Source organism: Dermochelys coriacea, chromosome 10 (genome assembly GCF_009764565.3).
Source record: "Dermochelys coriacea isolate rDerCor1 chromosome 10, rDerCor1.pri.v4, whole genome shotgun sequence".
NCBI lineage: Eukaryota > Metazoa > Chordata > Testudines > Dermochelyidae > Dermochelys > Dermochelys coriacea.
Genome location: NC_050077.1, coordinates 79,616,105 through 79,640,307, shown reverse-complemented (window position 1 = coordinate 79,640,307; position 24,203 = coordinate 79,616,105). Strand labels below are relative to the sequence as shown.

Below are 24,203 nucleotides of genomic sequence, written 5' to 3'. Positions count from 1 at the left end.
TTACTGCTGTTAACTAATTAATTCTCACTACATTCCTGTGAGGAAGATGTGTTATCTCCATTTTACAAGTAGGGAAACTGAGGCAGAGAGGTCAAGCGACTTAGGGCGATGAGAAAGTCGGTATCAGAGGCAGGGTTAGAATCTGCTGCCTTGCAACGTAGTGCTCAGACCGCTACCACACTCCTCATTCTGCGAGGTTCATCATAGATCAGTCTTTATGGAGGATTAAATAGGCTGTTAAGATACTTAGGATTTCTGAGGAAGTGCAAAGAAATCAGACCCCTACTATAAGAAGGAATAACTGGTAGTAGCAGCTGCTCTGAACTTGAATGCCTCAGTATTTCGTTTTGAGGGCTTCCCCCTCACATGTTATATAAATACAAGCTGACTAAGGTTCATATGACATTCTACACATAAACTGTTCTACAAGAACAACTGTCATTGGCTGAGAGCCCTTTAAAGGGTCTCAGAAAGCCCCTTGTTGTCCCGGCCAGAGAATAATATATCTCCTCAGATTTGTGTTCTTGCAAGTAATTCATCACTCCAGATGTGTCTTCTGTCCTTATTGACTGATGAGTTCTCCTCTGCCTTGCATACTTTGTTAACCATCTTTCTGCATTGATTATGTCAGTTTCCTATTGTGCTCTTTTTGGTAACCTGCTCAGGGCATATTTTTCTCTTTGCCTAAAATACCTTTCCTTCTGCAGTGTTATTTATACCAGTGTGTGAGGCTTGGCCTCTCCTGTGCCAAGAGCCACTCAGGATACTGGTTATACCTCCCTGAGTCGCCTGCAGCCCAGACGCAAGTATAATTTAGAGCTGCCTAGGGAGTGCTCTAATTTACACCAGCTAGCTCTAGTCCCTAAAGGACCGGATACAAGTTGAGAATTGATGGAGTTTAGGAGCCCTGCTCCTGGCCTCTGCTTTGCCCCCGTATGCAAAGGATGTGGGGGAACAAGAGGCACAGGTGCCTGTTATACCAGTGTACACCAGCTGAGAGCTCCCTGTGCAGGATGAATTCTCAGCTGGGCACTTACTGCCAGTCTGCAACCACTCTGCCCCACCTGACAGCACAGAGGGGCCCAAAAGGGGGAGAGAATCACAAGTGCTGTGATTTGTACCATTCTGTCATGAGATAAGATCCTGTCTCCTACAGAGCAAACTTGTGAGTGATAGGAGGAACAGGGGGACATTTTTTAGAGTTTGGTCTGAACTGAAGCCCTGGATTCAACCCTCCAAACCTTGGGTCAGGTCAGATCAGCGCTTTATGGCTTGTGCCCACCTCTGCTAATTCCAGCTTTGTCACATCTTGCCCATATGTATTAGCATCACAAGAGAAATTTCAGCATGGGAAGAACTGGAAACACAGTGAGCGCCCAGAGGGGGCGATGCATTTGTGCTCTGCATGTAGCAGAATACAGTGCCTGCAGGTAGGCTGCCATGTTGGGTAATTTCACATGGTCTCTGCAAGTCCATGTGAAATGTGTAGTCGGCCAGCAGCTGCGTGTTCTGTCAGGGTTTGAACACTGGAGGGGAGCGGTGAACAGTGCACGGGCTGTCGCATTGCTTTCTCCCTCTGTGGGTTGTTGGGGTGTGCCTAGCATATCCAGGCTGATGCTGCAGGTTGGGACACCTTTGTCTCCTGAGCTGCTGGGGCTAATGCAGGGGTGTCCAAGCTATGGCCTGTGGGCTGTACATGGCCCACCAGAGCATTTCATAAGGCCCGCGGCCTGCTTCAACACAATATACTAATGGCCGATTCATTAGCGGTTTGCCGTCATGTTTACATCATTTTAGTTTACATAAGGAAGTATCGGAAAATACTGTACATAGAAACACATGCGAAACAAGCTGAACTTAAAATATAAATCAATACAGGTGACTTTAAATCTTATTAAAATATAGGTAGAATCTGGTCCTTGCAAGGTTGTGCTTAGGTTTATGTGGCCCTCCATCCTGAGTAGTAAGGTTGGGCACCACTGGGCTAAAGCATGGAGGACATGAAACAGGCTTTCCCTGACCAGGATCAGAACATAGACCCAATAAATTCTACCAGTTGTGTATGAGACGAGAGCATTAACTAACCAGCAGAACACAAAGCTGTGAATGCAGGACAAGAGCCAATAATCTGTGCCACCCTGATGTGCTATCCAAGGTTGGACTGTGCAAGGGACTCTGGGGATCTTGGATGTTACTGGACTGGGGAGATGGAGACTTTCCTTCCAGGGGTGATATCAGAGGCATTTCAAAGGTGGTTTAGGTGCCTCCCCGTAGAGCTCAATAGGAGATGGGCACCTGGCTCCCATTTATGCCTTTGACAGTCAGCCCCAGAGTGACTACAATACTTGTGTTTGAAGGGGAACCAAGAGATGGAACGAGATGTTTTGCTTACTCAGCGCTGGAGGAAGTATCTTGTTAATGCCAGATACGTGTGGGAACTTGTTCAAGGGCTACTTATGCTTGTGAAATTCTGGCCTCTAGTGCTGCTAGCTTAGGTCAGTGAGACCGATGGTGATCTGCTGAGTGAGTGCTGGTCCTCAGAATGACACGTGCTTATGGGCAGGTTTGAACTTATCTCCCCCGTCACAGTGCTGGGACATGCACCTGCACTTGTGCGCCGCACTTGCTGGTAATGATAATTAAAGTTCACAGGTCAGAAACACAGACTTTTCAATATTGGAGAGGGTTTCTATTGTTCTCCTTCCAGGGGCCATGTGCCCCTTCTCCTTCCCATTCCATGCATGTCTGAGAGGTATGTGCATGATTACCTACAGCTATAACCGTCTGGATGGGCTGGAAAGGTGCTGAATGTAAAATCTTGTCCTTATGTCGAGGGACTGGATGGCTCAGAAGCTTGATAATGGCAGTATGGACAGGTTAACTCCAAGGCGGTTGCTTTGACAATTAAATGTCAAACAACCTGAGCTAGTTGGGGGAGGGAAAAAAGCAAATGTACATTGTGAAAAATTTGTTTTGTTCTAAATTTTCTGAGAAATTTTTCATTTTCCAATGAAAATTTTCTAAATGATATTTTTCAGAAATGTTTTCAAAATGTTTGAAAAATGTCTTTTCTTCATTATGATGTGGAGAGGGGGAACCCTTCCTCTCGCAGGGAGAAAGTTTAAAAAAAGAAAAGAAAAAGATGGCGTTTTTTCCTCCACTGAAATGAAACAAAAATGTTGAAATTTTAATTTTAGAAATTTTTTTTTGAATTCCCATTGTATTTGAAATAGCACTGGGCCTGACTCAGATTCTTGGGGTGAAAAGAGCCATTGGAACTTTGTGGAAGCTTGAATCCAGATATGGGCTTGGCAAATGTAGACATGTTTACTACAAAGTTATAAACTCCAATGTTTAAAAAGCCAGCCAATAAAAAATACCCGCCTATCTAAGGTGCTTTTATAGCCCCCACCATCCTAATATCTGAGCACCTGGCAATTTTTCATGCATTTAGCCTAACGATACCTGTGGAAAGTTGGCAATTGTCATCTAGATAGGTATTGTTATCCCCATTGTATATCCGGGGAATGAGACTTAGGTCTAGTCTATGCTACACTACACATTCCGGGGCATGGGTGAAAAAGCCACAGCCGTGGGTGACATAGTTATACCAATCTAACCCCCCGTGTAGACAGTGCTATGTCGGCAGGAGAGCTTCTCCTGTCAACTTAGCTACTGCTTCTCAGGAATTAACTACGTTGATGGGAGAGCTCTCTCCTATCAGCTTAGAGCATCTTCATTAAAGTGCTACAGCCGATGCAGCTTTTAAGTGTAGACTTGGCTTAAGTGCCTTGCCCGAGGTCATACTAGGTGGATGAGGTAATATCTTTTGTTGGGCCGACTTCTGTTGGTGAGAGACAAGTTTTCGAGCCACACAGAGCTCCTCTTCAGCTCTGGGAAAAGAACTCCCAGCAAAGTGCAAGATGGAACAGCTTGTTCACCATAAGTAGTTAACACATTTTGGAAGGGACCATTCAAGGTAGAGTGGCCTGTTAACACCAGTGTAGTCATAGGACATGAAGAGGAGGTTGGTGGGTTACAATCGGTCCAATAACAGATATTACCTCAGCCATCTTGTCTCTCTAATATCCTTGGATCGACATAGCTACAACTACACTGCATACACAGTTATACAGGCTGTCTGTGGTAGACAGGTTAGGGCTGTAATCGCTAGACCATCCTTCCTCTACCCACAGTCAGCTCTGACATCTATTAGTGTCATTGGTTGAGAGGGACAAAATTAGTAATGAAAAATGGAAAAGTAGCAAAAATCATAGCCACCAACGGGCACAGTCTTGCAAGATACGTGTGCGCTTCCTGTGGGGTGGGCAGCACTTGGTTGAACTTTGGCCCAAAGGAAGCTACAGGAGAAACCGTTCATCCCTGTCTGACCCACTGACACATATTTATTCGGATAACAAATGACTTACTCTCGTCAAGGATTTGTATTGTGGTCCAAATCATTGCATAGCCTGTTTTCATTCTGTTGGAAAAGATGAGTATGCATTTTTACCCTACTAATAAAATAATTCTGATACTATACAGAGCACAGATGGTGCTGACTGTGTTTAAAGACTTCACAGACTTCAGTCCTGCAAACACACCAGTGATGGCAGGCAGTGAGTATTACATGGGAAGGGTAGTAAGATAGCTATGCCCCGAAGGACAGCAGCACTGTGAAAACACTAGCTGTGGTGGTTGGTTTGATGCAACACGGAAGATAAACTGAGGCATGGGCAGGGCTCTACTCCAGGTCTGAAGAATTAAAGAGGAAATGGGGGGTGGGAAAATTTTTATCAGTTTGGATGAAAATTAGTTTCTTTATCATCAGAACCTTTTAACCTGCTGTTAGTTTTCTTCTTGGCTACAAAAGGCCATTGCTTGGATGACGGGGGGGGGGGGAAGGCGCCGTTATAATCTGTAGGAGAGTGCATAGAGGAGAACACGTACGTCTGTGACTCTGAGCTGAGACCGTGGATCAGCAGGCCTCTGTGAGCACAACTGCTTATCCCTGAGCTAGCTGCAAGATGACAGGTTTTCTGCACAGCAGGGGGTCACTAAATTAACCGTGCACTTGGGCTGTGCAAATTCCTTCTTTTCAGTTGCACCTGGAGTTTCTGATGCCTAGAAACAATTCCATTACCCTGCATGTGTAATTTTGCGTGTCATTGCCCCTAATTGCATGCTTAAAGTGCGTGCTTTTAAAATGCAGCCCTTTTATCAGCAGTAGGTAGTAGAAGGTTTAATAGGGTGTTTGAATTCCTATAAAATTAATCTGTAGCTTTCTGTGATAGGGAACGGGCAGGGAGCCATGTGGTTCATATCCAGTGTTGATAAACTCGTTATAGAGGCAGGAAACATTTTCGATTGGAGCAGTGACAAAATAATTTGGAGGGGAGCCATGAAGAGAGTAGATGTGATGCTTCTAGCACAGTGGAGATTGCTGGCGTGTGGAAGCAGTGCTGCCAGCTAACATTGACTTAATGTCTCTGGAGACCTGCAATAGCAAATGCATTTTATTAATGACAATGTTCTTTAGGAAATGCTGAGGCATTGTTGCTAGAGGTGGAACTCGCTTGCAAGTGGGATTGTTTGTGTTGGTTTGGAAACATTCCAGACCAAGACCTGTTCAATTTAACTTTCTCACAGCTGGTAACTGATCGAGGACCTCACTGCAGCAAGCAGGCTGCCATAAGCTTGGTAAGACATGATGCAGTCTTCTCAGTGTCCAGTAGTTTGTAGCTGTAACATCCTTCCTTTTGACTGAGAGTGGACAAACAGCACTTGATGTAGAGTTTTAGGAACTGTTTACATAGATCATCATGGGGTTAGAGTGCTAAGACATTGGGATGGATATTTTGGCCATTTTTCTGTTGCTTGTTCTTTTTTGACTGTTCATTTACCTTATGATAAACCGTAAGCCTTGTGTTATCAGCTATCCAACACTGGCTTTAATGGGTATTCCCAGTTTTTCATTTTTTCCTCCCCTCTTGGCCTTTGCTGTGTTTCTCTCGTGATTTGTTGCTAATTAGCCCTTGTTCATGATCTTGTTCTGTGAGATCTCTCTGGGTGAATTTTTTTGTAACCCAGATTTGGTTGTCAGCTGAAGGCTGCACTGCTCATGTCTAGCTATCGAGGTCTGATTCTGTTTCCGTCCATATTAGTTGGGGTTTGGCTCTTCTGTAGTGCTTTGCTCTTTGTTTTTTACCAGTCAGCCCACAGAGATGGAGTTCTGAATGCAAACATGTAAAATACCCAGTCTGTTAGAAATTGTGACAAGCCTGAATCAGATCCCCAGGTCTGACTCCTGTTTCTGAACTTTGTGGCAATTTACATTTGGATCCAAATCTGGATCTGAACTTCCAGTTTTGTGCTTACTTATATAGGGGGCTCTGGCCTTGAAGTTAGGACTTGGCTTATGACTACCTAGTCCTGTGAGAATTTTGTGCCAAAAAATTAAAAATTCTGCACCAAAACAATAAAAATTCTGCACACAGTATTTTAAAATTTTGCAAAATTCTGCAAATTTTATTTGTCAAAATAACACTACATAATCACACCAGTTTCAATTATTTTGGTAATTTATTTCAAAATACCTCTCAGTAAATATGTCTCTTACAATACAGACTCATGCAAAAATTCCCCCGGGATAGAGTTAAAGAAACCCCTATGACAACCCAGTTCTAGTTTCTTTGTCTCCTGTCCCCTTCCCAAAAGCCCAACTGGGAGGCCAGACACCCACGAGTCCAGCCGTGGGGCCCCCCAGCCAATACACCCGAATCCCCTCTCCCCGAGCCCAGTTGTGGGGGCCCCCCAGCCCAAATGCCTGAACCCCCTCCCCTCCAGAGTCCAGCTGTGGCCCCCCCCAGCCCAGACACCCATCCCCCTTCCGCCCAGGGATCCAAAGGAGAAGCAGCCTGTTGCTGGGTCCCAGGCTTGTGTGGAGTTTCCTGCATGCTGCTGTCTCCTTTCCTCCGGGCCTGCAGGAAACCGTAGCTGCTAGGAAATTTCTACTCTCTCCTCCCCCCCCCCCCCCCCCCCCCCCGGGCCGTGTCTTCTGTGCACAAGTTGGGCTCTGCTGGGTCCAGCGACACCTAGTGGCAGCCAGCAGCACTGCAGCCCATTTCTGGGGGACGGGGAAAGGAAATTATGTGCAAAAACATTAATTTCTGCAAAATTCTGCATTGCGCAATGGTGCAGAATTCCCACAGAAGTAGACTACCGGAAAATGGCCTCTCTCCCCATGTGCATCCAGGTTAAACAGAGTGACTGGGTATTCTCAACAGAAGACTCCCTTCTTTATGGAAAAGTTCTACAGAATTTAGGGTGAAATCAATAGGATGACATTATAAAATTATACTACAAAATTAAAGGATCTAAGAACACAAAAGAATTTTGATAGGCTTTTAGCCATCATAAAGAATGCTATTGCAGGGAGATAATTCTCTATTACATCTTATAAGGTAGTTAAAGCCCATAGGAAAACTCTTATTTTCTTTAATTTTGTAGGACTTTTCCTGTGTGTTTACACATCCTATGCGAAGAACAGTCATTAAGTTTGGTAGGAAGCAGATTCCTACCCGTGTTAAGCCGAGTTCCGCCTCTGGGGTAAGCTGGCTTCAGAGAGACTTGTGCCTGCCGATGCTAAGGGCATAACTGCCAAGTTTTCTGCAGCTCTATGTGCGACACTTCATTCAAATGTCTTGGCTAATTTACATACTTGGCCCATAGCCATAAATATCAGGTTATGCTCAACACATCCTGCCCCTAGTGGGGGTGAGGGATTGCACAGGGAGCTGCAAGGAACTGGACAATTGTTGCTTGGGTAGGTAAGTGGGTGTCTGGCAGTGTAGGAATAGCTGGGACGATGCTGGAGGGAGTCGGGGGGTAAGTGGGCGGTGCTGGGGTGTCTGGGATAGGTGGGTGCTGTGCTGTGGGAGTAGCTGGGGTGTATGGGTGGGGATGTCTGAAAGGTAGGTGCCAGAGCCAGAGGCTGTTGCTGGCTCCCCATTGTCTTTTGTGCCCGATGCTGCTGTTACTGCCATCTCTGCCGCATCCTTACTACCCCTTCCCCGCTTGGATCCAGCAGTGGTGTAGCAACACAAAGGTAGGGAGGCTGTCTGCAGAGCTGGCACCATAGCCCAGAGGAGACGCTGCAGGTCATTCCCATAGCCCAGCTGTGCAGGAGAGATGCGCGATGGGCGCTGCCACTTGTGGGTGACATGTCAGATGCCAGACCCCCGGCAGGGCTGAAGTTTGTGTGTTTATGTCTGATCACGTGAATTGCAAAGTGCCGGGACATCTGTTTGTATAAATCAGGAGACAACCCAAATGTCTTTGCCTTGCAGGGAAGCTGGTGCAGGGGGATTCTCTGGAGCTGAGCTGCAGTGCTGCCTCTGCAAAGGTGACATTAGACCCGAGCCAAGCCGTGGTGCTGGACTGTAACCTGGCTTCTGTCGAGCAGTTGATCAATATCACATGGAAGAAGAATGGGTTCCCATTAGTGGAGCAGGAGCATCTTCGTGTGCTTCCAAATGGATCACTCTTCATATCGTCCCCAACTGCTGCTAAGGAGAGTAAATATCCTGAAAGGACTGGTGCAGAGGGTAATTACTCCTGTGTTTCCCAGAGCTCCCTAGGCGCGGTTGCCAGTCAAACGACTGCAGTTAGGTTTTCAAGTAAGTATTTCTCTGGTATTGATACAGATTCTTTGGCCTGGCTTAAGAGCTGAGAAAGAATTGTCTAGGTTCCTTTAAATGCTGGCAGGCCTCAGAATTGTCTGTAAAATAAGTTCTGATGTCATCGTCTTTTTTTCCCCTCCCAGTTACATTTTAATTTTTCCTGGAACCCTTCCAGATTCCCTCCTGACAAGGCCCTCCTGTTCTCGGAAAGCCAGCCTTTTCCTTTGGGACATTATCTTGTCAAGTCCTTTTGTTTCAGGACACACGGTCTGTATACAGCATGCACTGTATTTCTGCAGTAGTAAAGACTATGAAGTAAGGACTATGAAGGCCAGATCCTCAGCTGGCCTAAATCAGTGGGAGTCAATGGAGTTATGCCTGTTTACGCCATTGAGGATTTGCTACCTTCTAGCATTTCTTCAATGACAAAACGCAATTCCGTCCTGTGCTAACCTTGTGTCCTTCCTCCTTCATTCAATCTCTTGATTGGTTGTTTTTGCCCCAGTGTTATTATAGAAACTGTGGTCCTTGTTAAGTTGAATTATAATGGTTGTATGTGTGTGTGTGTGTGTGTGTGTGTATATATATATATATATATATATAATTAATTTTACTGGCACATCCCAAGCTGCACACATATATATATATATATATAATTAATTTTACTGGCACATCCCAAGCTGCACTTTGATTAGCTGTTGATATTAATTAGTGTTACCCAACACATGGCAAGAAGAGTAGCAAGGAGAAAGACTTACATAGGACCTGAGTAATGAGATCAGAGGTCAAAATATTTTCTTAGCATGTCACCATTCACCTAATTCCTTTGGGATCTGGTAGATAATTAGCACTGCTTTATACTTATTAAATATGGGGAAGTGAGAGGAGCTGTAGTCTTTGAAAGGTCTATCCTGGCCCCTAAAGATCGTTCTCCTTTTCTTTGGTTTTAGTATATTCAGATCACACATTAGCACAAAGGAGGAGTGGGGGGAAGTGGGAAAACAATACTCTACAACAGTGGAGACTGAAATAGACTGTGCTGGGGAACAAGGGAAAGGACAGAAGGTTTGTGCGTGTCTTTGAATAATGCAAAGGCATCAGACATTCTGACTTCTCCTCCTTACCGAAGAATTCCATGCTCTAGTTGCAAATTACCTGCTGGGCTGTGGTAGGTCCCATCTCCCTGGGCCCCATATAGAGGTTGATGAATCTGCTACAGCCGTGGTTAAAAGAACAGAGGCCTTTTAGTGCTGACAGTAGAAAATGTAGTATTTAAGACTCAGAAGTCCTTGGATTGTTCCCCACTTGGGTTGGCAACCCACACAGGTGTGTCATGTTACATATAATCCATTAAGCTGTTAACGTTTTCTTATAACATGTTTTCTGTCATTGATGGTGGTGATTTTTTTTAAGTTACCTATATGTGTGTCAGTATAGTCCCCTTGGAGTGTGCCACATTGACATTTGTGGCGACTGAAGCCCTCTTTGCTCATAGAACAGGTCTAGCACAGGAAATGGGGTCCAAGCTTCTGCTCTCTGTGCCCATCCAATGGGACTACCACCCCCCTCAGTGGGAGGATCATTCAGACCACTTGACTATTCAGTCTTCTCTCCCTCTGTTGCAGCAGCATTAAGGATCTCAATTATTGTCAGTTGTTTGATGGTGATTTCTATGATGTGGATACTGGAAATTGGACTGACACTTAGTGTGTCTTGCTGTGACTGCGTGCTAGCTACCAGATGGAATTTACTGATCGCTTAAGAACATAAGAATGGCCATATTGGGTCAGACCAAAGGTCCATGTAGCTCAGCCTGTCTTCCAACAGTGGCCAATGCCAGGTGCCCCAGAGGGAATGGACAGAACAGGGCAATTTGGAGTGATCCATCCCCTGTAGTCCAGTCTTAGCTTCTGGCAATTGGAGCTTTAGGAACAACTGGAGCATGGGGTTGTGTCCCTGACCATCTTGGCTAATAGCCATTGCTGGACCTATCCTGCATGAGGGTATCTAATTCTTGTTTGAACCCTGTTATACTTTTGTCCTTCACAATATCCCCTGGCAGTGAGTTCCACAGATTGACTGTGCATTGTATGAAGAATACTTTTGTTTCTTTTAAATCTGCTGCCTGTTAATTTCATCGGGTGACCCTGAGTTCTCATGCTATGTGAAGGGGTAAATAACATTTCCCTTATCTCTTGCTCCACACCGTTCATGGTTTTATAGACCTCGATCATATCCCTCCTTAGTCGTCTCTTTTCAAAGTTAAAGAGTCCCAGTCTTTTTAACCTCTTCTCCTATGGAAGCTGTTCCACCCCCCTCATCATTTTTGTTGCCCATCTCGGTACCTTTTTCACTTCTAATATACCGTTTTTGAGATGGGGCGACCTGCATGCCGTATTCAACACGTGGGTGTACCAGGGGTTTATATAGGGGCAATATGATATTTTCTGTCTTATCCATTTCCTAATGGTTCCTAACATTCTGTTCCCTTTTTTGAATGTCGCTGCACATTGAGCAGATGTTTTAGAGAGTTATCCATGATGACTCCAAAATTTCTTTCTTGAGTGGTAACAGCTAATTTAGATCCCACCATTTTGAATATATTTGGGATTATTTTTTCCAATGGGAATTACTTTGCATTTATCAACATTGAATTTCTTCTGCCATTTTGTTGCCAATCACCCAGTTTTGTGAGATCCCTTTGTAACTCTTCGCAGTCAGCTTTGAACTTGACACGAAATTACTCAAGGTAGTTTTCTGCAAATTTTGCCTCCTTACTCTTCACACCATATTTCAGATCATTTGTGAATATGTTGAACAGCACAGGTCCCAGTACAGATGCTAGGGTGACTCTGCTATTTACCTCTCTTTCTCCATTTTGACCATTTATTCCTACCCTTTTGTTTCCTATACTTTGACCTACTTCTGCTCTATGAAAGGGCCTTCCCTCTTATCCCATGGCTTCTTAGTTTGCTTAAGAGTCTTTAGTGAGAGACTTTGTCAAAGGCTCTCTGAAAGTACTGTATCGTCTGGCTCGCTCTTGTCCACATGCTTGTTGACCTTTACAAAGAGTTCTAATAGATTGGTGAGGCATGATTTCCCTTTACAAAAGCTGTGTTGATTCTTCCCTAACAAATCGTGTTCATCTATGTGTCTGATAATTCTGTCCTTTAATATAGTTTCAACCAGTTTGCTTGGTACTGAAATTAGGCTTAGTGGCCTGCAATTTCCAGGATCGCTTCTGGAGCCTTTTGTAAAAATCGGCATCACGTTAGCTGTCCTCTAGTCATCTGGTACAGAGGCTGCTTTAAGCAATAGGTTATATGCCACAGTTAGTAGTTCTGCAGTTTCATATTTGAGTTCTTTCAGAACTCTTGGGTGAATCCCATCTGGTCCTGGTGACTTATTACTGTTTAATTTATCAGTTTGTTCCAAAACGTCCTCTATTGACACCTCAGTCTGGGACACTGAGAAAAGAACGGCTCAAGTGTGGGATCTTCCCCTCATCCTCTTCAGTGAAGACTGATGCAAAGAATTCATTTAGCTTCTCTGCAAAGCCCTCGTCTTTCTTGAGTGCTCCGTTAGCACCTTGTTCATCCAGTGGCCCCACAGATTGTTTGGCAGGCTTCCAGCTTCTGATGTACTTAATTTTTTTTTTTTTTTTTTTTGCTGTTAGTTTTTGTGTCTTTAGCTAGTTGCTTTTCTAATTCTCTTTTGGCCGGCCTCATTAAATTTGACTTTCTGGCCTCTTGTCGTAACAGCACTTTTAAGGAACCAGAAGGGCATGATCAGCTCCCAAAAGATTCTGAGACACAGCTACGTGAAGAGCAGCAGGTGAACAGTTGCATTATAAACTACATCAGAGCCACAGTAGGTTGAATTTGGGCTATCTTTAAACTAGGGCCTCAATCAGCTGAGCTGTGTGTAAGTTATAATGCAGGGATCGAGAACTGCAGGGCACTTGATATAAGCAGTGTGCATCTGTGGTGGCTGCCATCTTGGCTGTTGCCAGGGATTGAACCGGGGATCACCAGAACTAAAAGCTGGTGTCTGTACAGCTTGAGCTAAAGAGCCAGGCTCTCTAGCTGATAGATGTAACAGTGGCATCCTCTGTGGATAAGGCCTAGAGGGGGCATGTTGCACACTGTCTCTGTACGGGCTGAGGGGAAGGTACAGGTGAGCTAGGTATCCAGAACAGCAAATGATGATTAATGGGTATGGGAGTCTCAAAAACAGAAAGAGAAACCACAATGGGATTGAGAGTCTCAAGACAGGGCAGGAAGAACAATTCTGTGAGATCCTGGCACAGGTGGCCACTAAAAAATTTCGGAAGCATTGTTCTAACTGCAAGGAGCCAGACTGTGCACTGAGGTTCCACCTGAGGAACGGACACTTGCCGTGCCAACCTCTCCTTTCTTGCCCAGAAAGGGTCTCGGCTGCTTCTGTTCTGCTCCGACTTGTAGGATGACCCTCTCTGAGTTCAGGGATCTGCAAGTGTGCTCAGGGTTGGGCCAGCGCACAAACATACCACTTCCACCCTGCAGAGAGCCAGAGGATGCGTGTTGGGAAATGCCTTTAAAGGCAGGGAATGGGAAGTTGCTTGCAGGCCAGTTTCAATCAAAAGTGGCTTCAGATAACAAGTGCTGCAGAGCAGAAGACTCTTGCACCAAGAGTGATTTGAGTTAATACATAGAAAGGCATGACCGATAATGCGGTGTGTGGTTGGTTGGCTCTCGGTTTTTGTTTGTTTTGTGGTTCCTTATCTAACTGTTATCTCTTCGACACAGTGAATGAGACATGCATTGGTAAATAAAGGAGAGAAGCTAAGTGGCACTGTTGCAAAATGTACAATAAAAATCAATGCATCTGTCCTAGCTGAGCAGTTTGTTGTAAATTACAGAGCTAAAGTTTAAATAGCAAATAATTTTAAAGACATTGTCAATTTGAAAATCACTCTTTTCTCAAAATGCTGTTGTTTACTAGTACTCTGAACTTAGAGAACAATATTTGGGTCTGTTTTCTCAGTTAGTCAATGTTGCTCTGACTTTCTCCTGAATAGATGCTCTCCCCTGTAATTTGTTTTGGGTTTTCACCCATGGCAGTCGTCGTCGTCTTAGTGTATATGCAATATGCCTCAGGTGGCACATGACCGGGATTCATCATTGAATTTGGTCTGCTGATTAGATCATTAGCTTCCCTGGCCCAGGCTGGGTACTGACACGGTGCGCGACGTGAACGCTGATCCATGCCTCTCACACATGGCAGTAAGGGACGGAAAACACAAGAAACAGAAATTGTGCAACCACAAAACTTGGCAAGAGGAGTTAGGGTTAGAAACACAATCTGCTCTTAAAATTACTTGATTTCGGATGAATGGTATCCCTTTAATGTGGGTGTTTGCCTGCTAATTATTATTATTATTTGTATAATGGTTGTGCTTAAAGACCACAGTTACAACAGTGGTCCCATTGAGCTACGTGTTATACAAACACATAGGTAACTTAAAAACAAATCTACACCACAAACGACAGAAAACATGTTATAAGAAAATGTTAACAGTTGAATTGATTTCTATGTAACGTGACACATCTGTGCAGGTTGACAACCTAAGTGGGGATAAATATTGCATGTTCTACTGTCAGTGCTAAAAGGGCTCTGCTCTTTTAACCACCGCTATAGCAGGTTCCTCAACCTCTGTCTGTGCCCCAGCCACCAGTAGCGGGAGACAGAGGGCCACACAGTGTAAACATTGGTTACAGGTATAAAATTTAAAGGACCCTATATATGATGCAATGGATGGATTTACTGAAAGCAATGAGTTCTTACAGGGAGGTAGTTCACAGTGATTGGCATCTTGCAGGACGGGGCCCACTACACTAACAGCATTACTCATAAACCGCAAAAAGGAAACCAAATATTGGAAATGTTGAACGTTGAGGGTTGTACTTGAACTTGTCATGAATAGGTTAATATGGGAGGTGTGCGTTTCCCTTTAAAAAAGGAGGCTTTCATTGGCATATTTCCTCCTTGAGTCAGTCTGTGCAAAAAGCAGGCAAAAAAGAGAAGAGGTGGGGTTGTTCTAAATGGTACATTAGCTGAATTAGTGAGACCTGACAGAACCGGGGACCCTGGCAGGTGAAGTTACCCCCTACGTTTTGTAAAACAAGTTCTTAGGAATACCGATGAACATTAGTAATGTTTCATTGAACTAAACAGAAAATGTAACAAAGGAAAATCCAATGGCGTGCCAAAGTGCTCAGATATCATGGAGTTGAGTGCAGAATGGCTAATCGGACAGACGGGTGCACTGACACAGTACTGATGTAGGTGCTTTAGGACTCAACATTGTACAGGCGTGTTTAAATATCTCTCCCTTCCCCCAGACAAAAAACCAACAAAAAACTGTTTTCATTGTATTTTTTAAGGTCTGGAAACGTTTCTATTACTATTAGATTTCTTAAAAAAATTTAACAAAATCTAAATATTGGGCTTAAACTAAACCTGTGGTGTGCCTTTCATTATAGCTGTGTTGGGAGACCCCCAGTAACTGTCATTAGAAACAGTTACTTTTACACTAGTTACATCTGGGTTGCTTTGAAAATGGCATTGCTCAATAACATGTTACTGGTGCAATAAGTTACTGTAAATGTATTAAGTGTTCTTGGTAATGGGTAACCCTCAATAAAGCAGTAAGGATTTGCAGTAACATATTACTTGTATAGTTCCAAAGTAGCTACTTACTCTCTTTTTTCTTGTTTCTGCCTGCCCTGTGTATTTGTTTCTTAACCTCAGCTTGGATGTTGCAGTTAGTGGTGCCCGTCTGGGCAGAACTAGTTAGGCTGGCCAAGTGACTTGTATGGTATGTGCCGGCATAAATAACTATAAGGGCTGCTGGGAAGACTGACGGGTCATGTTTTCCGAGGAATTTATAATGACAGCCTGCTGCAGACTCCCAGATGTGCTGTGGAAATAGAATAAACTACCTTTAAAAAGCAACTTAAATTTGACCCAGGTTATGCATTTCTACCCAGCACTGCCTAGCACATAACTGACTGCCATGCACAGCTTTCTGACCCACAAACACATTATAATTTCTCCAGCGTGCGTTTTGGTTTGTACACTGAGATTCTGGGAGGGCCTGTTGAGATGATGCTGACAATTCCAGCACTGGTGACAGGCGGCGAGGGAGCATGGATTTTTTAAAAGGCAGTCCCTGGGCCCTGGCATGTTTTAAAGACCAGATTGGGCGGGGGGGAGGGGGCTCTTTGGAAAGGGCCTTTCAGACTCACCATTGAAATGCTTGGAGTCCATTGCGTGTACACTTCTGCCAAATTTGAAACTGGGATTAGCCTGCTGCAGCTGGTCATTCCAGCTTGATCCAGTGATAGCTACTGCAGCATAGAATCATAGAAGCATGGTGGGTCCAAGCCTATTCTATTACTAATGCCTGTAGCTTCAGTGGGGCCACTTGCATTACGAAGGAGGGTAGGGTCAGGCCAGTATGGAGTGCAGCGGGATCTGAGAGCTCCTGCTACTGGAGCTTCTGTGGGAGCTCTGTATAGCCCCAATGAAAACCAAGAGGCACTTCCTCAGCCGGTGTATATTATAGTCCCATTGAAATCAACGGAGCAATGGCAGCTTATATCAGCGGAGGATCTGCCCCCACATGAATTGGTTAAAGATGCTGATGAAGCAATTCTCAGGAGGAAATAGTCTGGGGAATTTTGCTGGCCAACACTGAAGGGGCCAGGACTTGATGGAACTGGTAAAAGCACAAGGTAGTTTAGTTTGGAGTCTGAGGCCCTGTTTGGGAGCCAGTGGTCTCTCTCTGTGTAGGCTGTGAGCTCTTCCTGGGCTGGGTGTCAGGTGTCTCCTCTTTAGTGATGGCCTTCTGTTTGTGAAAGCTCAGCTCTGCCTTCGCATCATTAGGTAGCAGCAGGGTAGGGGCTTAATCTTTGGCAGGGAAAGAGACTTGAGGGGAGTCCAAGCTGGCAGTAAAGTGAGAACCTTATTGCAGACAAGCTGTTGTCCTCAGGCGCCGGGTATAGTGATTTAAGGCGCCACGGGAAGTAGCCGAGGAAGGTATAATGGATTTTGGTCCAAAGCGCTACGTTCCTCCAGTTCAGTGACTCTGATTGCAGGTGCCAAAGAAAACCAGGCGGTGCTTTTATCCTCAAGGCTGCTCGACTGGGCAATGTCCACGAATCCAGCCCAACACAGAAGGAGCAATCTGACTTCTCAAGCTCCTTGTGGTGTGCGCACCATGCTAGGAAGAGATGTAAACAGACCCTCCGCTTTGCAGAGTAAGACTTGGGTGGATCAAATCTTTCGTTTGCTGTCGTCCTCAGAAATGCGGGTCACAGCGGCAGATTCTGTGCCCTCCTGTCCACTCGTCTTCTCATAGATTGAATTGGCAGTAGAGGCCTCACACTCGAGTCTGCACCTTTGGGTGCCCACGTGCCAATGTGGTTGCCCAAATGTGGAAGCTTGGCATCCTGCTGAGGTGCCTAAGTTAGAATATAGAAACCACAGAACGCACCCTTATCTTGTCACGTTAGAGGCTATTTAGACCTTAAGGCCTCATAGGGTTATAAACTAATCAGCCTTGCTACATCTCTCCCAGGATACACTGGTGATATTTGCTCCTCGCCTTGACTCCTGGTAATTTGGTGCAAAGCATGGAAAGTATAAAGGGGTGCAGGGGAAAACCATTCACGTACACAAGGGAGATCTGTGACCCAGCATGCGAACCTGCCCCCGTCCCTCTTGAAGAGTGAGGAGAGCCTATGTTTGCTTCTGTGCCTTGCATAATGACAGGTTTCAGAGTAGCAGCCGTGTTAGTCTGTATTCGCAAAAAGAAAAGGAGTACTTGTGGCACCTTAGAGACTAACAAATTTATTAGAGCATAAGCTTTCGTGAGCTACAGCTCACTTCATCGGATGCATCCGATGAAGTGAGCTGTAGCTCACGAAAGCTTATGCTCTAATAAATTTGTTAGTCTCTAAGGTGCCACAAGTACTCCTTTTATGTTTGCTTCTGACTCATTGCCAATGCCTGCCTGGTGGAGGCGAAAATACACAGAAATGGGCAGGCAGGTTTCTCGACCTAAAGAAAAGGGTGTGGGATGTCCTCAAAGGCTGGAGCGGAAGCACAGAGAATCAGCGAGCTCAGACCAAGAGAAAAACAGCAGCAAGCCCCAATGTTCGAGTGTCAGATTTTCAGTGCTCAGTGTGACCTTTCCCAAGGAGATGCACAACCAGGGCCTAGCAGGGATTGGCCCCTCAGGCCTTCCTGCCCAATCCCCTCCTGAGCCTTCTTGGTCCCAGAGCCAGGATTCAGCAAGGCAGCTTTCGCTAGGGCTGCTGACTGAGAATTTTCCTTTGAAACTGGTTTTCAGCTCGCCATGAGAAGTGTCTGCTTTCTGCAGAAGAGTTCAAGGTTTTGTCCAAAAATGACCATTTTTGCTTATTTCTGCATGTTGGGTGTGTGTGGAGAACCCGGCTCTAGATTCGTCCTGTTCTGCCTGGTTCCTTTTACTGACCTTTCTGTAAAAAGTTAAAGAAAAAATCTGTCCCATGTTGAGTGAATACAATAAACACGCAATCCTCCAGCTGTTGCCAACCCCAGAGAAATGTGGCCCCCTAAGGACAGTCGGCTTCCAATTCAGGACAGACTAGAATTGCAGAGGGTGGGCACGCATCCAGACTATCTTAATAATGTTCATTTCCAGAGCTTCCTTTATTTTTACATTCAGAGTAATCCCTCGCACTGGATTGAATTGTAACAGATGTACTGGTCTTGTTTTTAAAGGGCTTCTTTGAGCAGTGGGGGTTGCCACCCACTCTGACACTGTGTTGTTAGTTTGGAGGTGTCATTCTCCAGTCCCCTCGTGGAGAGGCGTTGATGCCTAAGAACTCAGCCCATTAGAGGCGCTCAGACATACCCAGAGAAGGAGCATGGGAGGGACCTAGAGAGGTTAAAAAAAAGGGGCAGGAAATAATAGGCTGCTTTCTGCCATCCACGCTTGCAACATTCTGAGCACCTAGTGAGATTAGACCCTTTGATGCCTACGAGCTTGCATGGGTATTACTGAGAGCAGAATTTGTCCCAATGTCTTTTGCTGAGACGGTAAGCAGGAGGAGTAGTCATTGTATATTGTACGACCCCCTTCTGAACTTGAGGGGAAGAGTTCTAGACCGTGAAGAGCAGTAAAAAGCAGTAGCAGCTGTCAAAGTTACAAAGATTCTACGCTATCTGTGCTGTCTTGCAAGGTGACTATCCATTTATAAAAGAAAGCAGAGATGAAAGGAAGGGCTTTCCAGTTCAGCCTGGTATTCATTTCAGGCACAGAAAAAGATCTCTCGAGATCTGAGGCATTAAAATAATAAAACAACGTAATATCCTAGATTAAAGTCCCTCACATTTGGAAATTACCTTCAGAGCTGTTTTAAGAATGTGAGAGCCAATAAATAACCAGTCCTTGACTTAAAAACTAAACTAGGTTAGAAAATAATGTGAATGCAATAATATTTTTCTGTGCTATAATACCTCTCGTCTTGTGATCCTAATAACAGTTAATGAATGTGAGGCAGGTAAGTAATATTAGCCCTGTTTTCCACTGGGGAAACTGAGGCACAGATTGGTTTGCATTTACCCAGCATCTGCAGTAGGACCAGGAATGGAACTTGGGGGTCCTCACATCCAGACCTGTGCTTGACCCATTGGAACACACTTACTCTAGTAGAAGGGTAAATAGACCCTGAGCCTGTCCAACATGTGTTTAACTATGTGCTGTGTGAGTAATCTCACCCAAGTCAAATGCTTGTCACAGTGCATAAAATCTTTGCAGGATTGGAGCCATAGTTGTTTGGTTATCAGTTTAGGTAGGGTCTATGTAAACCAGTTGGTTTTCTTAGGAAATATTAAGCATATAGTGTCCCAAAAGTCCCCTTTTCTTTTCCTTCCGCATACATTTGCAGTGCCAGATGAATAGCTACTAGCAGTATTTCATAAGATGGGTGACTTTTGGAGCTTGTGAAATGCCACGGATTGAACAGGAGACAGACCAGTATATAGTGCAGACAGACACTGGGTAAATCATGATGGTTAGAGGTGGGAAAACCACCTTGGATCAATTCAGCCCTTCTCCCTGGCAGTGCTGGATTACCTGTCTGCCTTACACCTCTCTCCAATTGGACAGTAATTTCCTCACCTTACACAGCACTTCATTTTACTCAAAGATTCTAAAAGCAAGTAAACTGTGCGGAACATAGGTCATAACATGTAAGGCCACAAGGGATCACTGTGATAATCTAGTCTGACACCCAGCACCCCCTGTACAACATCAGCCTTATACCTCACCTGGCAATTCCCGCATCGACCCCAGGAATTTGTGGTTGAACTACAGCATACCTTGTAGAAGAGACGGCCTCTCTTAAGCTAAGGACTCCGAGCAATAGAGTCAACTACATCCCTTGATAAATTATCTCAAAGATTAATTACCCTCACTGCTAAAAATTTGCACCGTATGGTTCAGCAATATGCCTTACAGTTCAACTGATCTGGTTTTTTTGGCTGGTGCCCTGTAGAGATCAATGGAAAAAATACTGGCTCAGAAACCAGAATATCCTTTAAAAAAAAAAGTTCCCCAAATTTTTGTTTCTAGATCTTTAAAAATGGATATTTGTAAGAATATGGGGGAAAATACCCCCTCCCATCCCCCTCCATGCTCTGTCACATGGCATCCAAATTCAGATGAACTGTCTAAGACTTGTCACTCTTCATGTGTGCATTTACGTGTCTCATTTTATTACCATCTGCCCGGGGAAAGTGCTGCTTCTTCAGCGAGCATTTGCACCTGACATAACATACTTATTTCTGAATCGAGGGTGACGAGAAAGTTGATTAATGATATGCGTCCCCCAGCTCATTTTGTTTTGCAGGCTGGAGAGAAGTATTTGCGGCATTAGCATTCATTTCGTGCGAGTGGAGTATTCCAAGGCTTCTGTTTCTGTGTAAGCGGAATAGAGCGCGGTGTTCTATCAGAACTTGTTTACATGCAGATGGAGTTATTCTTCAGACTGATTGCGTCGGCCATGGCTGATTAATGTTAGGTGATAGAACAAGACTTGTCTAGAAGATGAGGGAGAGAGGAAATCAGCCAGCAACCTTTTGCTCCTGGCAGGTGGTATGTTTCTGTCATTAGATGAGTTTGTGCTACAGATCCTGAATATGGCTCTGGGACTCTTTTTTGATCAATAGGATGATGCAAATAATAATAATTAATAATGACAGTACTTGGCTCTCATAAAGCATCCAGAGATCTCCAGGTGCTTATTGTGAACTTGGCTTCATGATGCCATGTGAGGTAGGTAAATATCTTCACCAGGAAAGCAAAGCACTAAAGCTAGGAGGGTTGGTTGAATGCCCACTGAAATCAGTGTAAAGACTATGACTTCGTTGGGAGTTGGATGAGTCTTAAATGATTTGCTGAAAGTCACACATCAAGCCCGTAGCAGAGCCTGGGCTAGACCACATCTCCTCCTGCCCTCCAGTTCTGTACTTTAAGTAGATCATCTTTGCTGCCTATAATTCTATTGCATGGTATATTTCACTCCCCATAGTGCTCACTAGCTAAGTGGGCCAATCAGGTCATATGTCTCCTGCCGAGATAGTAAGCCACTCACAGGGATTCTGCTGGAAACATGAGACAGTGGCTATGGTGCAGGCTCTCAGGAGTTCGCTCCTTTCTCCAAATAGTCCCAGAAATTTGGACCACTGTGACATTTCAGTTTATAAGGGCTTTTGGCTCCCACACTAGAGAAGGGAAAGTATCAGACGGAAATGAGTCGAGAGTCTCAAAGAGACCGATCGGAGGAGACAGTCTGTCTCACTTGGAAAGTGTGAAAGAGACTAAATTTGGATGCTATGTACAGGCCTGGCCAGGTGACAAGGAATCTAGTGTCAGAAGGAAGGACATAGCATTTTTGTCCTTAATTTATGGGGTTGTGCCAGCTATTGTTAGAAGAGAAGAGGACATGTCTGACAAAAGCTCGTCTCCTTTGTGGGATCTGATTTGCCGAGATGTATGGGCTACCTGTCCAATGGAAAGCAATAAGAATTTTTCTATCAGAAGAGAGCCTGGATGCATGTAGCCCAGCATCCTGTCTGACTGGCTGAAACTGGATGCTTTAAAGAAAGGTGGAAACCCGAACAATGTGCTTAATTGTGCATTGCTATAGCACAGGGGAAATGCCCTCCTGGCTCCCTAGCTCGTGAGCTCATTATATAACCTGAAGCACCGGTATTGAAAGCCTATAGGCTTTCATCTTCATGCACGTAATTGCAACTGCTGATATTGTTAGAAACTTTGAAACTCAGTAAGTCTCAATAGTATCCTGGGACAGAGAGTTGTGCGGTTTCTTTATACATTGCCTTTAAAAATAAACTTGTCTCGTTATTTGGGTCAAATGCCTTTTAATTTCATCGGGCACCTTCCCACACTTCTTTTGTGAAGGAGTGACCAGGAGGTTCTGACCAGCTTTCTCAGATGATCAGCCATTGCAGTGGCCTGGATGCAAAAGAACCCGGCTGTTCCACAGACAGGCCTCAGGGCTAGAAAGGTTTCTGAATATGACGGTGCATTTATGACACCTTTGTTTTGATGCAGCTGTGACCCTCTGGTGCTGTTCTCAACTGTTGTGGCAGGTTGTACTTCGCAGCATGGCAGCAAATCTCTAGGGTTACCGCCTTGTGGAGCTGACACAGGACCAAAAATTGCACCTGAACCAATGCTCCTTTTTATGCGACATGTGGATTTCATTAACCTTACAAAGGCTGGCGGCACTTAAGTCTCTGCTGCCTTTGGACAGACTCACATCATAGAAAGCCATTTTATCCCCAGGTTCAGCTACAGAATGCGAATGTCCCGCTACAGAACCTTTTACATTCTTCCGAAATCTTGCTGCCTTTCAGAGAATGAAAGACAACAATGAGCATCAGCATTGAACGCCTTAACCCGGCGTTCGGTTCATCCCGCAGCGCCAGTTCTGCTTACCAAAAGTGGCCCACTAGGCACTCACATTCCATGCCCAGCTCCACGCCAGTGAGCCAGGCTTCTTACCCATTTAAAGTTTGAGATTATTTCGGCCTCAAGACCTGATCATTCACTTTACCAGATGAAACTGCGGAGACTGACGAGTGTCAGCTATCCTGAGGTAAACTTGGGAGGGAACCAGCTACTAGATCGTTCAATTAGTCTTTCGCCCCTATAGCCAGGCCGGATGACTGATTTGCACGTCAAGACCGCTATGGACCTCCACCAGAGTTTCTTCTGGCTTCGCCCTGCCAAGGCATCGTTCACCGGCGGTGAAGGATGTTCTTCCTCAATGCAGAGTTCTCAGCTGCATGTTTGGCCAGTTTCCATTCCAGACCAGTGGCCCAATAGAATTGTGCTGTTGAATTCAGACTTGTTCTCTGATGGGACCACCTTGCTCCAAGAATCTAAGAGTGTAATCTGTCCTTTTCTAAATGGGAAAGGTGGTGGATAGTTGCCTGGATTTCTTCTTTTGCCAGCTGGGTTCAGCAGAAGCGCCAGCTGGCTGATGGCATCTAGGGAACTATGTTCACCGTAGGACCGGGCTTTGAATTCAGTCTTTGTAGCGTGGATGATATAGCAGTGGTCACTGGAGACAGCGGATACTGAACCCTGCCACATGCAGCAGTGTGGGATATTTCACCCTCTCTGAGTTCTCTGCAATGCTCCCTGGGAAGTTTGGCAGCACTTCCACCACTTCCTGGACTTCTCTGGCAGCTTTATTTCCAAACAAATGGAGTCAGGTGGCCTTGTTTTTGCCAAAGGTTCGGACACAATATAGTCAATGTAAGAGAGACAAGGTGGGTGAGGCAGTCTAATTTATTGGACCAGCTTCTGTTGGTGAGAGAGAGAAGCTTTCGAGCCACACAGAGTTCTTGTTTAGGTCTGGGCCCGAAAACTTGTCTCTCCAACAGAAGTTGGTCCAATAAAAGACATTACCTCGCCCACCTTGTCTCTCTAATATCCTGGGACTGACGTGGTTACAGCAACACTGCATATGACATGCAAGAGGGCTGGTGTAAGAGGCTGATCTTTATTTACCAGTGTCAGTCACATGCCAGGCATCAGGGATACAAAAGGTTATATCCTGGCCACATGGCAGAGTCAATCCAATGATTTTAGGGGTTACTGTTACAAATGAGACCTGGTTAATCTGTAATGACTGCTAGTTCAAATCTCTTTACTATGTAAATAGATGTTTAGTCAATTAATTAGATTTGCAGGTTTCTCAGAGCCCTAAATACGCCCAAAGTGAAACTACGCAGTGTGTTGTTTTTGCTGCAGAAAGGTCTCTCTCTCTACCTGTTAATCATGACATTTGTGAAAGCTGTTAATTTACTTTAAACTGTTTGCGAGGGAGGATCTATAAAATTACAGTAATTATAGCTGTTAGGTGAACATATCTGCTGTGTCTGGAAGGAAGAGTG

At 44.8% G+C, this 24,203-nt stretch overlaps 1 protein-coding gene across 2 annotated transcripts in view; it reads left to right on the top strand.

Moving 5' to 3' along the window:
* Positions 1–24,203, top strand: part of IGDCC4 (immunoglobulin superfamily DCC subclass member 4) — a 191,439-nt gene that overhangs the window by 51,638 nt on the left and 115,598 nt on the right. For both annotated transcript variants that reach the window (XM_043493295.1, XM_038420543.2), the window contains exon 2: positions 8,349–8,678. In XM_043493295.1, coding sequence (XP_043349230.1) covers positions 8,349–8,678 — 330 coding nt within the window. The remainder of the gene's footprint in view (positions 1–8,348; positions 8,679–24,203) is intronic.